The sequence below is a fragment of the Mastigoproctus giganteus genome, chromosome 13 (assembly GCF_048544385.1).
Source record: "Mastigoproctus giganteus isolate SK-2022 chromosome 13, ASM4854438v1, whole genome shotgun sequence".
NCBI classification, from domain to species: Eukaryota; Metazoa; Arthropoda; class Arachnida; order Uropygi; family Thelyphonidae; genus Mastigoproctus; species Mastigoproctus giganteus.
The window spans coordinates 83,713,462-83,726,973 of NC_143587.1; the positions used below are offsets into that span (position 1 = coordinate 83,713,462).

At 34.9% G+C, this 13,512-nt stretch overlaps 1 protein-coding gene across 2 annotated transcripts in view; it reads left to right on the plus strand.

Annotated features, from left to right (window-relative positions):
- The window catches only part of LOC150076227 (protein arginine N-methyltransferase 6-like), a 235,802-nt gene that overhangs the window by 126,557 nt on the left and 95,733 nt on the right, over positions 1 to 13,512 (plus strand). For both annotated transcript variants that reach the window (XM_090387157.1, XM_090387156.1), the window contains one exon: positions 3,390 to 3,472. In XM_090387157.1, the coding sequence (XP_090243283.1) occupies positions 3,390 to 3,472 (83 nt within the window). The remainder of the gene's footprint in view (positions 1 to 3,389; positions 3,473 to 13,512) is intronic.

Below are 13,512 nucleotides of genomic sequence, written 5' to 3' on the forward strand. Positions count from 1 at the left end.
TTTTGCATTCAGTTCCTTTGTGACCACATCATAGTATCCAATCAGATGGTCAGACAAAACTTCCCCTTAACAAACCCATGCTGTGTCTGAGCTATTACTGCTGTCTTGTCTAGGTGATCCTGTATTACCTCTTTAACCAGTGACTCCATTATTTTCCCTGGAACAAAAGTTAAACTAGCAGGTATATAATTATTTGTCACCCTTTGAACTCCCTTTGTGAATTGGGGATATATTTTACACATTTCCAGTCCATGGGGACCTTTTCTGACTCTAAGGATGCTCTCATAATTATGGCTAAGGGTTTGCTTACTTCTGTTGCTGCCTCCTTCATTATAACTGGATAGATTCCATTTGCCCCAGGTGCCTTTTTTTATGTTTAACTTCAACAATTTCTCCTCCACTTTTCTCTCAGTTATTACAAAATCACTTAGTTTCCTGTTAGAGTTTGATAAACTTCTGGCATTCCCCTGCTCGAATAACTCCTCATGTGTGAATGTAGATGCAAAATACTCATTCAGTTTATCAGCTACTTGAGCAGAATCGTCAATAGTTGAACCATCTATGTTAAGTGGACCAATCTGATTCATCCCCTTCCCTTCTTTCTAGAGTTTACATAAGTAAAGAACTGTTTGCTGTTTTTCTTTGCATCATTTGCTAAAGATTTCTTATAATCTGCCTTTGCCTGCCTGACCTCCTTTGTGACTTGATTATAGACTAGCTTATATCTGTCATAAGCTTCTGTGTCACCTGATAATTTACATTCATCCCATTCATTTTTCTTCTCTGCCACGAGCCTCATTAATTCATCTGACATCCATTTAGGCCTGAACCTTGAACAGTATTTCTTAGTTTGTATGAAAAGCCTAGTAGCCTCCAAGATTAAGTCCACGAAGGCTTCCCATTTAGAATTCACCATTGGTAACATCATCAGTTGATCCCACTGTAGAGAATTTAAAAAGTGTCTGAGACCACTGTAGTCACCTTTATGAAAACAAAAACCCTTCCCTTTACCCTTGACGGTAGTTACATCTTTAAGTAAATCCCACACCCAGTATACTGTGATCACTGTCACCTGGTGGTTCCTTTATCTGCAACTTCTTAATGCATGAATAATCACTGCTGATAATCAGATCAATGGTATTACTCCCTCTGGTTGCCCCTTGAACATGTTGCTGTAGAAAACAGTCCTCCAATAAATCCATGAAAGCCTTGCTAGCATGTGAATGACCAACCCACAAGTTCCAGTCAATATCTGGAAAGTTAAAATCCCCCATTACAAGACATTTTGATTATCTGGACTACTGCTGTGCACCTATGGTAAGTGTTGAGTGTCTTATCTTCTAACACTGCTGCTGCTGTGTTAGAAGAAAAGACACACAACACTCACCACAGGCACTGGCTTCATGTGGCTGTAATGTGTGACTTTTGGTTGGTTGCCCATTCTGTTTCTGTGCACAACTGTTTGTTGTACTCATCAGAGTCATTAGGCCTATAACATACTCCTACTCTAATTTTTCCTTTCCCAGTGTTTATGAGTGTTTATGTCCCACCAAACAGACTCAACATTGCACTGTCCACTCATGTCAACTGGATGCACTTCCTTAGATTTTGTTTCTTAACTAACAGCATAATCCCTCCTCCCTTCCTACCCTTTCTGTACACATTGTACTTCCCAAATTCCAATTCTGCATTGCTTATATCTGTGTAACACCATGTTTCTGATATTCCAATAATATCCTTTAGTGTCTTTATCAGCACTTCAAATTCACCAATTTTATTTACTATACTTCTAGCATTAGTGTATATGCAAGTATACATGCACTTGTTCTTACACTTAATTACCCTAACACTTCCCATGTATTTAATTTACTTGTTCCATGATGACTCCCAGCAGCTCTTGAAGTCCCCAGCAACTTGCTCTCTAAGCTGCCATTGTTACAATAGAAGCAATGCAAGAATCACTTTCACCTCTGCCTGTGGCTACTGTTAATCTTTTAGTCAGTGAATTCCTCCAATTTGTCAGCATCAAGATCCTTCTGACTTCAAATGTGGAACGATTGTGAGTGCAAGGCATGCAGTTACCAGTATCTTGACAATGGCCAACGTGGCTAAGTGCTTCCATTCTGTGGTGTCACAAGTCTACTGTGGCTGGCTCAACAGCAGTTGACAACCAGCCAAAAGTCGCACATTACAGCCATATGAAGCCAGTGCCTGTGGTGAGTGTTGTGTGTCTTTTCTTCTAACACAGCAGCAGCAGCAGTGTTAGAAGATAAGACACTCAACACTTACCATAGGTGCACAGCAGTGGTCCAGATAATCACCTAGTACAAGATAGGAATAGCAAGACCAATATTAGCTTGTATAGGCTATATGGCAGTTGAGAGCTGTCACAGGTACTTATGCTCACTGTGAGACCCAAGATACTGCATCTTGCATGAGGATTTCACCACCAACATTGGACTACCAGTGTTACCGAAATTTGTTGCCTTGTCTAATACATCCTGTTTCTAACTCTATTATTCATTTAAAGAACGCAACATGAGGCCTTGGCACCCGGATGCACTGAGGCAGTGGTGTCATGGTTTGGGGCCTAGTTTCATGGCATGCCCTGGGTCCTCTGATCACTGTTAATCTATGGCTCAGTGTCTACCTGAAGGCTGGTGCTAACATTTATGGCACCTGAGGCAAACTCTGTAACAGTGCCTATTTCATATTGTATCTTAAAATGCATATGCAGTAGTGCATCTAGCAGTGCCTGTTTTAGACAGCACTTGTGACAAGTGCCTCACTTGTGCACCCCTAGTGCTGACCCTGGCCTACCTTTCTATTGTTGCAAACCGAGTACAGTCCCTTCACTATGTCATTGTATCCAGGCAACTCTGGCATCTATCACCAAGACAGTGTTCCATGCCACAAGGGTGAAAAGATTGCTAACTGGATTCAGGAACATGACACACACACACACACACATGAGCAGTTGTGCTATTGCATTGCACATTGCTCTCAATATTTTTGAGAAACCATTCTGTTCATACCGTAACTTACTGTGCCTTTTAAGTAGAGATTTTAAATTTGGTAAATGGAGTTAAAAGCTCCTTTTCCCCACAATGGTTGTTTATGGGTTGTTTTCGCATGTGCTAAATTGATTAAAGTTCTTAAACTTTCACTAGAACTCTGCTATGTCTTGCTTCTGGAGTAAGAGTTCTGGAGGGGGGAGGGGGGCATGTGCCACAATTTGAGATTAACTGATTTATAACTGATTTATAAAAATATCCACTCAGTTGCAATGGCAGATATTTTCATCATTCTCAAATTATGAAAATATCTATTCCAATACTCAGAATAACAATATTGATTGTATCTTATTTGTATTTTATTTTTTTAAATAGAGTCTATTTCTGGAAAAATGTTTATGAAAACTACAAAGTTGACACTTCTGTTATAGCTGAAACTGCAGAGAAACAGCTTCATAGTAAGTAATTAGAATATTTATTTTAAGTTTTTTTTTTTTTTTTTTGCTTGCTTGCTTGCTTAGAAACACTTTACAAGTTTTAGTAATTTTGATGTTTTATGAGTTATTTATTATTGCTATTTAATTTTAATTATTACTCAAAGTCATAACTAACAGTAAGTAATTTACTAAGTCAGGAATATTAAAATGTTGCGACTGCGAGAAATATTTCAAACTTTACATTATCAAACTTTACATCTGGCAACTTTACATTGTGTCTTATGCACATGAATGAATTTCATATATATCAGTATATATATAAGCACATATATATGAAATTCATTCATGTGCATAATGCACAATGTAATTTTTCACTAAACTGCTTAAAACATTCATTGCAATCTACTGCCATACTGTAATGCTGAAGTGGCTGAGGACTACTAAAATCCTTATAAGTTGGCCAAAAAATTATATATGTTATTCTGTTTGTGATAAAAAATTAATTTTGGTTAATATCATAAATTTGTGTGGTTGGGTGTCCTCATCAAGACATCTTGAGTGACATATCTTTGTAGCTGCAGAACTTGAAGAAAGATGGACAACCATATATTCAAGGATAGCTTTTTTAAAGTAAAATGGATAATGAATTAATTTATACAATAATTAGTTATCACTTTAGTGCTTTAATGGATCAGGTACAAGTGAACTGGTCATAGGGGCTCCTTTTTAGAATTCATCACTATAGAAAGAGTCACTTGAATTCTTTAACATGCATATCATGTGGAAATGATTTTTACCTTATCTTTAAACCCATAGTGGGCACACAGAAAAAGTCACATGAGCAGGTGTGCTATTGCATTGCATATTGCTCTCAATATTTTTGAGATAAAAGGCAAGATATAGTTCAAAATAGTGTACTTTATTAGTTTATTCTGATGCTGTATTGGATAATATGAACAAATACTATATTTATTAACAGCAGTCTTGTTTAAAAAAAAAAAAAATCCTGGCTGCTTCAATTCCAGTAACATGAAGTGAATCAAAACAAAGCCGAAACTACAGAAAATTCACGCAAGAGCAGATGTATGTCACCCTCTGTACACAAGCATGGAATCATAATGAATTTTTTATGACTATACTTTTACAATTAAAAAATAATTGATGATGCGGTTCAAAAGTGAATACCATAGTGAAGGAATACTAAAATTCACAGCAACATAATTTAATAGATATTTAAATTGTCTTTCTTTTTTTGGTATAGGCAGTGTACTGGATACTTACTAGAGGATTAAGATTACAAATATTTACACAGGTTTAAATTATTATAATTAAATACTTCTTTAGAAGTTTTTGAAGATTATAATTAGTCTTTAAGTTCAAAATTGGTAGCATAGACTCACAAATAAAAATCTAAAGCAAAATTTTTGATTATTTAAAACTAATTAGAAGAATGAGAATTCAGGTATATCCAAGTATATACCAAAGATTGAAATGGTTGTATCATCAAGTTATCTTGAGAATCAGTTTAACTTTTGCAGCAGTGGTCTGATGAATAAGAGGGATTGCAGCTGGTTGATATATAAATGAGGTGTACTACAGTTTATTTTAATTAATATGTATACCACTTAAAATCATATTTTTAATATGATTTTAGAAATAGTGTTAAATGAGTTGTTAATGCATTTACAAATTTAGAATTCTATACCTGTGATCTTTTTTAAATTGGTTGGAGCACTAGTAGACCCTGTTCATGATGCATATCACACAAGAGAAAACAGATGAGATTGAATATGTTACATAACAATTTGATAAGATTGAATGTAGATGAATATTGAATAGAGAATACAGAATAGAATACAAATAGAATACAGAATGAAATATGGATTGAATAGAAACAGATGAAATTGAATATATTACATAACAATTTTCTTATTGTGAATACAGATAATGTTTTGAGAAATTTAGTATGATGTTTTAATAATGAGGTATAATTGAGCCAGACATTGAGAAATTTAACAGAGGAGGAGGATGATACGTTGATCTTGCTTGAAATAATAGGACACAAGGGTACTGCATGTAAGATATGGCAACATTTGTTGACAAGCCAAAAACTCACCCAGGATACGAATTCTTTTAGAAAAGTGGCATAATGAACTAAGATAACATTGAAAGGTAAAAAAGTATTGTCATATAAAATGCATAAAAAGGTAATACAAAGTAACATAAAAAGGTAAAAAAGTATTGTTAGTATCAGAATTAGCAGGGAATCTTGCTTAGGATTCCTGAGTGAGCAGTTTGAAATAATGATTTTGTTATTGACCAAGAAACAGAAATGGTTTGATGGGAAGGTATTGACAAGAAATTTGGTAAAAATAAAAATGAGGAGGGGGGGAAGAAATTTGGGAATGCAATGTGTAAATGACAGTTATTTTTTCCAACTTATGAGAATATTTTGAATTAAATGATTTGGAAAAGAAACCGTTGACTGGCTTTGCTTTTCATTGCATAATTTTGCGATATGGCCTGTCTGAAAAAAATTCAAAGAAAACTCAACCTCCACTTATTACATAAATACTCAATAAATACTAAATGAGAGAAGGGGAAAGCTAAAAGTCCCTACAGCCAGTGCGTTAACAGTGACATTGTGCATCACTCCATATAATTTACAGGCTTGTATAATAAGTGCAATGCATAAAATAAGAATTGCTATGCATATTATTCTAAAGTAAATAGACATTAGTAATAGATAAATAAATAGATAAATACAGAGTATAATTAGACATTTTATAAAAGAGATAGCAATTTTTTGAGTATACGCTGATTACCCAATTAGATGTCAGTAAAGTAAGAATCACAATACCGGAGGAATGCATTTACTAAATATCCACATTGACCAATGGCAACATCAGTGATCTTATTCAACAATCAAAATGCATTCGTTGTTAAAATCTACCTGGATCGGTTTAGTTTTGTACCCATCTTTTCTAGTCATGGTCAAGCATGAGACAGGTACTGAAAGTAGTATCTACATTTCCAGATAAATAACATTCCATGTTATGTGTATATCTCCAGGGGACTCATGGTAGCTTTGCAATTGAGACAGCTCCTTTATATTGTTGAATTAAGTTAATTACATCTATATGCTGATTATGTATTGAAGAGGAGGAGGAGGCAGCTATAAGTCCAGTCCTTGGCTTGAACTAAGCATCTGTTTTAGATCTAATAATGCACATCTGTTGTTCCATGTTATTATCATTAGTAGCACTCTGTTTTAGTTGTGTGGTTTGCCAAGAGCAGAGTTCCCAGATGGCTCTGAGATAATTCATACAAGTATTTTAGCTGAAAAGGTAATTTTTTTTTTTTTTTTTTTTTTTCCAGCAAATAAAGTGCTAGTCTCCTTAAGTGTGGTGCTGGGCCATGGCTGTTGTTTTTAGCTCAGTAGGGGATTATGAAGTTTGTATATGGGACACTTCAAAAGTCAATATTCTCCTGCAAATACTTTTTTGATCATGATTGGGGAGTTGATGCCATGGAGAATAACTAACTCTCCAGCTTTGTGATGGAGACTTTTCTTTTTTACCCATTCTCTTGCTTGCCATCCTAACAGTTTTTCCTCAATCTTTTTCAAAAAAAAAAAAAAAAAAAAAGGGTAAAACTATGGTTAGTCAAATTCGAAAATTAAAAAAAAAAAAAAACAAAAAAAAACTATGTTGAGAAAGGCAATATCAACATATTTTAAAGTTAACAAATTGAAAAATGCAACAAGTAATCACTATCACTAGTCAGTGGTGCTAACTCATGTCCAAATTCATTTCATAATCCAAAAGAAATTTTGAAAAAAGACAAGTTAATGAATGCCTCAAGGACCCATAAACTTCAGTGCATGCATTTCTAAACAGTTGAAGCAATTGATAACTCTTCATGTATGTGGAAAAGCTGTTCATGTTCCTTTCTTCTAGCTTGAATGAAATATTTTGCTTTTTTTTCTTATGCCTTTTAAATGCCAGTATTTTATAATTCAGTTAAATATGTCCCACTGAGGTTCAAGAATGTGGTGTGTATATTTGTTGGACCAACAGTTCTTAAATCTACTGCTTCCACTTTGGAAATTGATTACTATAACACACTAAATCAGGATGATTATGACTAAGTCATAGGCATCTGTACTTCCAGATGCCTATCACTGTAACATCATAAAACAAGAGGGAAATACTTGCTACATGTAACTACATGTTATATAATTTTTACCTATATAATATTGGTGTAAATACCTATAAGTTTAACTACATAAGTAGTGTTAAGTCATCGTTTGATTTTATCTTTGTGATGAGTGAGCCAACAAGGCCCACCGATGAGTGAGCCATCGATAAGTGAGCCAACAAACTCCGAAACGGTGCCCACTGAGAATAAATAACAGTAGTGTCCTCTATTAGAGAAGCATTGTTTATTCGAAGTAGTGCAGTACCTGGTGTCTTGTCAAGATAAAATCAAACAATGACTTAACGCTACTTATGTAGTTAAACTTATGGGTAAACTATGGTGTATTTACACCAATATTATATAGTTAATTTCAACCCATAACGTATTATGCCTTGTGCATTTAGTCTTCTAAATAATTTTCTACCAAAAAAATTGTTCTTATAAATGCTGAGATAGGACATATTTCATTAATTCGCAGTGCTTTGTTTTCAAATTTGAAATATTTTATGCATGTTTACAGTATACTTCTCAATACCATTCAAGGTAAAGAAATAAATGAAGCAGTTCTATCAGCTTCAGCATTTTGACCGAACTAGAGGCTATTATGAAAGAAAAGAAAAAAATTTAAATAATTTACAGTTTTTCTTGGTTAGGTAATTGGCAGTTGCAGAAGGAAACCTTGAAATATCACAAATTATCTCAAGTCATGTTTGTATATTTTAAAAATTCCTCATAGCAGTATTGAGTGTGAGAGGATATTCAGCTAGGTGAAAATAACAAAAACCTAGTTTAGATCTCTTTCTGATGAAACTTTGGAAATGTCCTTGACAGCCAAATGTTGGCAGTGGGGCCATTTTTATAAATAAAACTATGACTTAGCATTTCTGAAGGAGACAAGTCTGCAATATATCTTTTGTCAAGTAATGGTAATCACTTGGCAGTGTTTGTCAGGCGATCCAAAAAACATTCTGGGTGCACTAATTTTTGAAAGAATTTTCCACTGGTAAATAACTTTGTATATTTCTACCAACCTAAGTGTAGTTCCTTAAAATTACATTTCATTTACATGAAATGTAATTTTAAGGAACAAAAATAAAAAAAAAAAAAAAAAAAACCCTGCATTTTTCTGATAAATATTCCCAAATCTGTTACTTTCTAAAAGACAGTGGTTGGCAACTAAGTAGATGGAAAGAAACAGTCTTGTATTAGAGGAGGCATGTGATGCAAGAAAGCAAGCTTATGTAGCATAAGCAAAAAAAAAAAAAAAAAACCAATTTCACACATCCATTCCCTCTAAACATTTGTCCAGTTCCTCCTTGAATTTATTTAAGCTATCAACTACCATAAGGACAGATGGAAGCTTGATCCAACAATCAGCTACCCGCTGGCTAAAGGCAAATTTCTGCACATTTATTCTACAACTTGTCTTTCCTCAATTTGAATTTATGCTTCATCAGGTTTGTAATCTGAGCAAACAGAAAAATTCCATTAAAATTCAGCATGCTCAATCCATTCAAGGCCTTATACACCTCATTTAGATCACCTTGCAGGTGCCTATTCTTCAGCTACTGCAATTTGCAGAACTTAAGCCTTTCTTGGTAGGAGGGGACCCCCTTCGTTCCTCTCACCAATCTTGTTGCCCTTCTCTGTACACGCTCAAGCAACTCTATATCCTTCCTAAAACAAAGCCTCCAGACCTGTATGCAGACTCAAGGTGTGGCCTAACCATACAAAGGGATAATTACCTCCTTTTCCCTACTAGCAAAATTTCTGTATATCATTGACAATACTCCATGACCTGCTCTGGCAGCCTGTCTGCATTGCTCAGAAAACCTATATCTGACTGCACAATTACTCCCAGGTCTTTTTCATTTTCTACCAACCTAAGTGTAGTACCACACAGTTGGTACATTTCTTTGGGGTTACTTTTACCCATATATGCAGTACTTTGCATTTGTCAATTTTAAACTTCAGTTGCCACTTCTCAGTGCATCTGCCCAACTTTTCTAGATCCTGTTGCAGTAGCACACTGCCATTACTGTCATTAACAACCCTGCCAACGTTTGTATCATCTGCAAACTTTGACATTAAGTCTGATATACCTTCATCAATATCATTGATAAATATACAAAACAACAGTGGACCCAACACCGAACCCTGGGTGACTCCACTAATAACATTAATCCATGAAGCGCAGAGTCCATTGATTATCACTCTGTCTTTTCCACTTAACCACCCTTTTATCCACTATAACTACTTGTCCTTAATACCATACTGTTCCAATTTGTACAGTAGTCTTCCATGCACAACAGTGTCAAAAGCTTTACTGTAATCCAAGTATATGGTATTTTTTGCATCCAGTTCTTTGTAACCACATCATATTATCCAATCAAATTTGTCAGACAACACTATCCCTTAACAGACCCATGCTGTCTGAATTATCACGGCAACCTTGTCTAGATGATCCTGCAATGCATCTTTAACCAGTGACTCCATTATTTTCCCAGGAACAGAAGTTAAACTAGCTGGTCTGTAATTACTCATGTCACCTTTAGATCCCCTTTGTGAATTGGGGATACATTTGCACATTTCCAGTCTGTGGGGACTTCCCGTGAGTCCAAGGATGCTCTCATAATTATGGCTAAGGGTTTGCTTACTTCCTTTGCCACCTCATGTAAGAATGTAATGCCCACAATCCCTGGATCTTGATCATGAAGGAGTTTGTTCTTGGCCATATATTGCAGTGGGAGAAATTTTGCCAGCATCTAGTCAATCTGGTGTGGAACAGGTGCACATTAGCTATTAAGGTGCCTATAGTTGTTTGCCTCTACATATGTGGGTTCTTGTTTTCAGGAGAAAACCAATGTAGGCAGATTTGGCTGGGTTGCTTTGAGACCTGAAGGAAATAAGATACATATGGAAGTCTGCAAGTTTTTTATTGGTGATATCCAACTCCCTTTGCTTCTGGATTGATTCTGTTAAGTATCCTCAAATCATTAGCATAGAATATGATGTCTTGATTGTTCATATTGAAGGGTGCTTAGTATGGATGTAAATAAGATGCCAGAAAGACTTCCTCCACCGTACTACCTGGTTAAGCGGTGAAATATTAGTATTAGCTATATGGTGCAAGGAAGCCCAATGCTTTTGCTGTACCACTCAACCTAAAAAATTTAATAAAATTTTATAATTAATTAAAAAATATATAATTCTATTTGGCATTTTTTTTATTATAAGGTGCTTATCGATCTAATTTGAATTTCCCAAACCTATCAGTTTTGATCATCCATTGAGGCAACATCCTGCAATCCATTCTAAACCTCTTCCCCTGCAATCTGAATTTATGGCTCCTGGTTCTAAAATCATTTATGACTAAAATTTTCATCCTCATTCATTTTACTTCATCCTCTCAGTTAGGCCTCTTTGTGCCAAGTTCACATATTTAAAGTCATTACTTGATGTGGGCACCCTTTTGCCAATCTTATCAGACAATGCCCATCTTTGGAGAGCTTTGAAGACACTTAAATGTCTTTTTTTCTTTTTTTTTTTTTTTTTTAGGATTCAGTCTTGAATGTAGTATTCCAAGTGCAATTTTACAATTCCCTTATCCAGTGGGATAATAACCTCCCTGTCTCTACAAGTAATTGTTTTTTATAAATTATTGATAGGACACCATGGACCTTCCTTGCTACCTGTTGGCACTCCTTGGAGAACTTTGTATTCACCTGAATAATAACTCCCAAATCCCTTTCTTCTTCTACCATTTTTAATTCAATCCCTTCAGTGTGTGTAAGTTATTTTGGATTTGCTTTTCTCCAAGTGTCAGACCTTGAATTTCAGCACATTAAAACATAGCTTACTTTTCCACCTTGCCTACATCAATGCATCATGAATAGGCAAACTGTTCATGATGAATAGCACAAACTTATCTGTAAAAAGAACTAAATCTGTCAAACTTTCTTATTCATTTCACAAATATACATGTTCTCACTTTCAATCTCAATGTTCATTTCCACCTGCAATATACAAGTCCCACTTTACCTGACAGAATCTCAGTTATATGTGATTCTGTTGCTTCAATCAACATTCATCATATTTGTCAGAATTATTTACTCTGTGATTTCTTCCACTTTAAAGTAATATCTGCCCTGTCTGCTCTGATATTCATTATTAAAGACTTCTCCACTTGGAATTTCCTTTTCCAACTGGGGAAGTCTTTAATAATGTCATCTCCTTTGATTAAAAATTTCTTTATCTCATTTTGTTAGATTCATATATTGCTTCTGTTGTTCTTCTAGCTTTACACATCTGTTAGAACTTTTTGACTTTCTTTCTTTGAAGCTCAAGTTTTTTTTTTCAAGAAAAGAATTAATTTTCTTTTTTATTTTAACATTTGTAAATGTTGGAGTTGTAACTCTTCAGTTCCAGCTGGAATTGTTCTCCTCTAGATCACAACTTAATGATTGTCCTTTCTTTAGTAGAACCTCTGCCCCATGATCATTCTCAACCTCTAAACTGGCATTAAAAAGTGCAAAATGGGAAAATCTGTTGCAATTTCTATTCCTTTTTTCATTGGCTGGACTATAGATTTAAATCTAATTGTAATGTTTTCTCAGGTGTCATGAAATTATCCTTGTAGTGATTTATTCCTCATTCCATTCTAAGCTCTCATCCTGTATCCAAACCATAGTTTTCTAATATATATGCCATAGCTGTTAAAGACAAGAATGTAGCATTTGTCTTGAATACAGATCTCTTGCTTCATTTTCTGCTTACAGTAAAGTTCATAACAGTTTTTTAAAAGTGCAATTGAGTCTTCTTTTCTTTTTGACAAACCTATTGGCTGACTTATGTCTCCATCCATATTTCCACTTCTGCTATATTTTTATATATATATATTTGTTACATCTTCATCTTAAGATAAAGCTGATTATTGTCCCCTTACTTTCATGCTTCAATCTTGAAAATCTTCTTATTCCATTGAATGGAATGTGTACTGAACATAGTAAGACTATTTGCCATATAGTGCAAGGAAGCCACAGGTTTTTGCTGCACTACCGAAAAAATAAAGAAAAGAAAATACAAATTATGCACTCATTCATTTCACATTAATTATCCAGTTGATGGTTGAATTTCTTCAAACTGTCAGCCTCATTCCAACTATCTGTGGAGGCAACTTGTTCCAGTAATCAAGACTCGCTGGCTAAACGAAAACTTCCTACAATCTAGTCTAAACCACTTCCCCTGTAATTTGAATTTATGATCCCTAATTCTGGAATTCTTTATAACATTGAAAATTCCACCTTCATTCATTTTATTAACTCCTCTTAGAGCCTTATAAACCTTAAGAAGGTCCTCTCTAAGGTGCCTGGTTGACGTGCTTTGTAGCCCACATAATCCAAAATCTTTCCTAGTATAGTTGCACTTTTCCTGATCTCACCATGCAAGTTGTCCATCTTTGTACCTTTCAAGAAGCTCAATGTCTTTTTTCAGATGAGGTCTCCATATTTGAACACAGTATTCCAAATGTGGTCTTACAGTTTTTTTTTTTTTAATGAAAAACCTAAACACGAGAGGTATTAGAACCTATAGTACTTAGTACCGTGCATGGGTTGGAAGTATTAGCATTAGTAGAGGCACATGATGCAAGAAAGCAAGGTTATACAGCATCAGCAAAAAAAAATTTAAAAAAATTCACATTTCACTGATCCATTCATTCGAAATGTTTGTCTGGTTCTGCCTTAAATTTATTTAGGCTATCAACTTCCACAACAACAGATGGACGTTTGTTCCAGCAATTAACTACCCGCTAGCTGAAGACAAACTTCCGCACATCTGCTCTACAACTGTCTTTCCTCAGT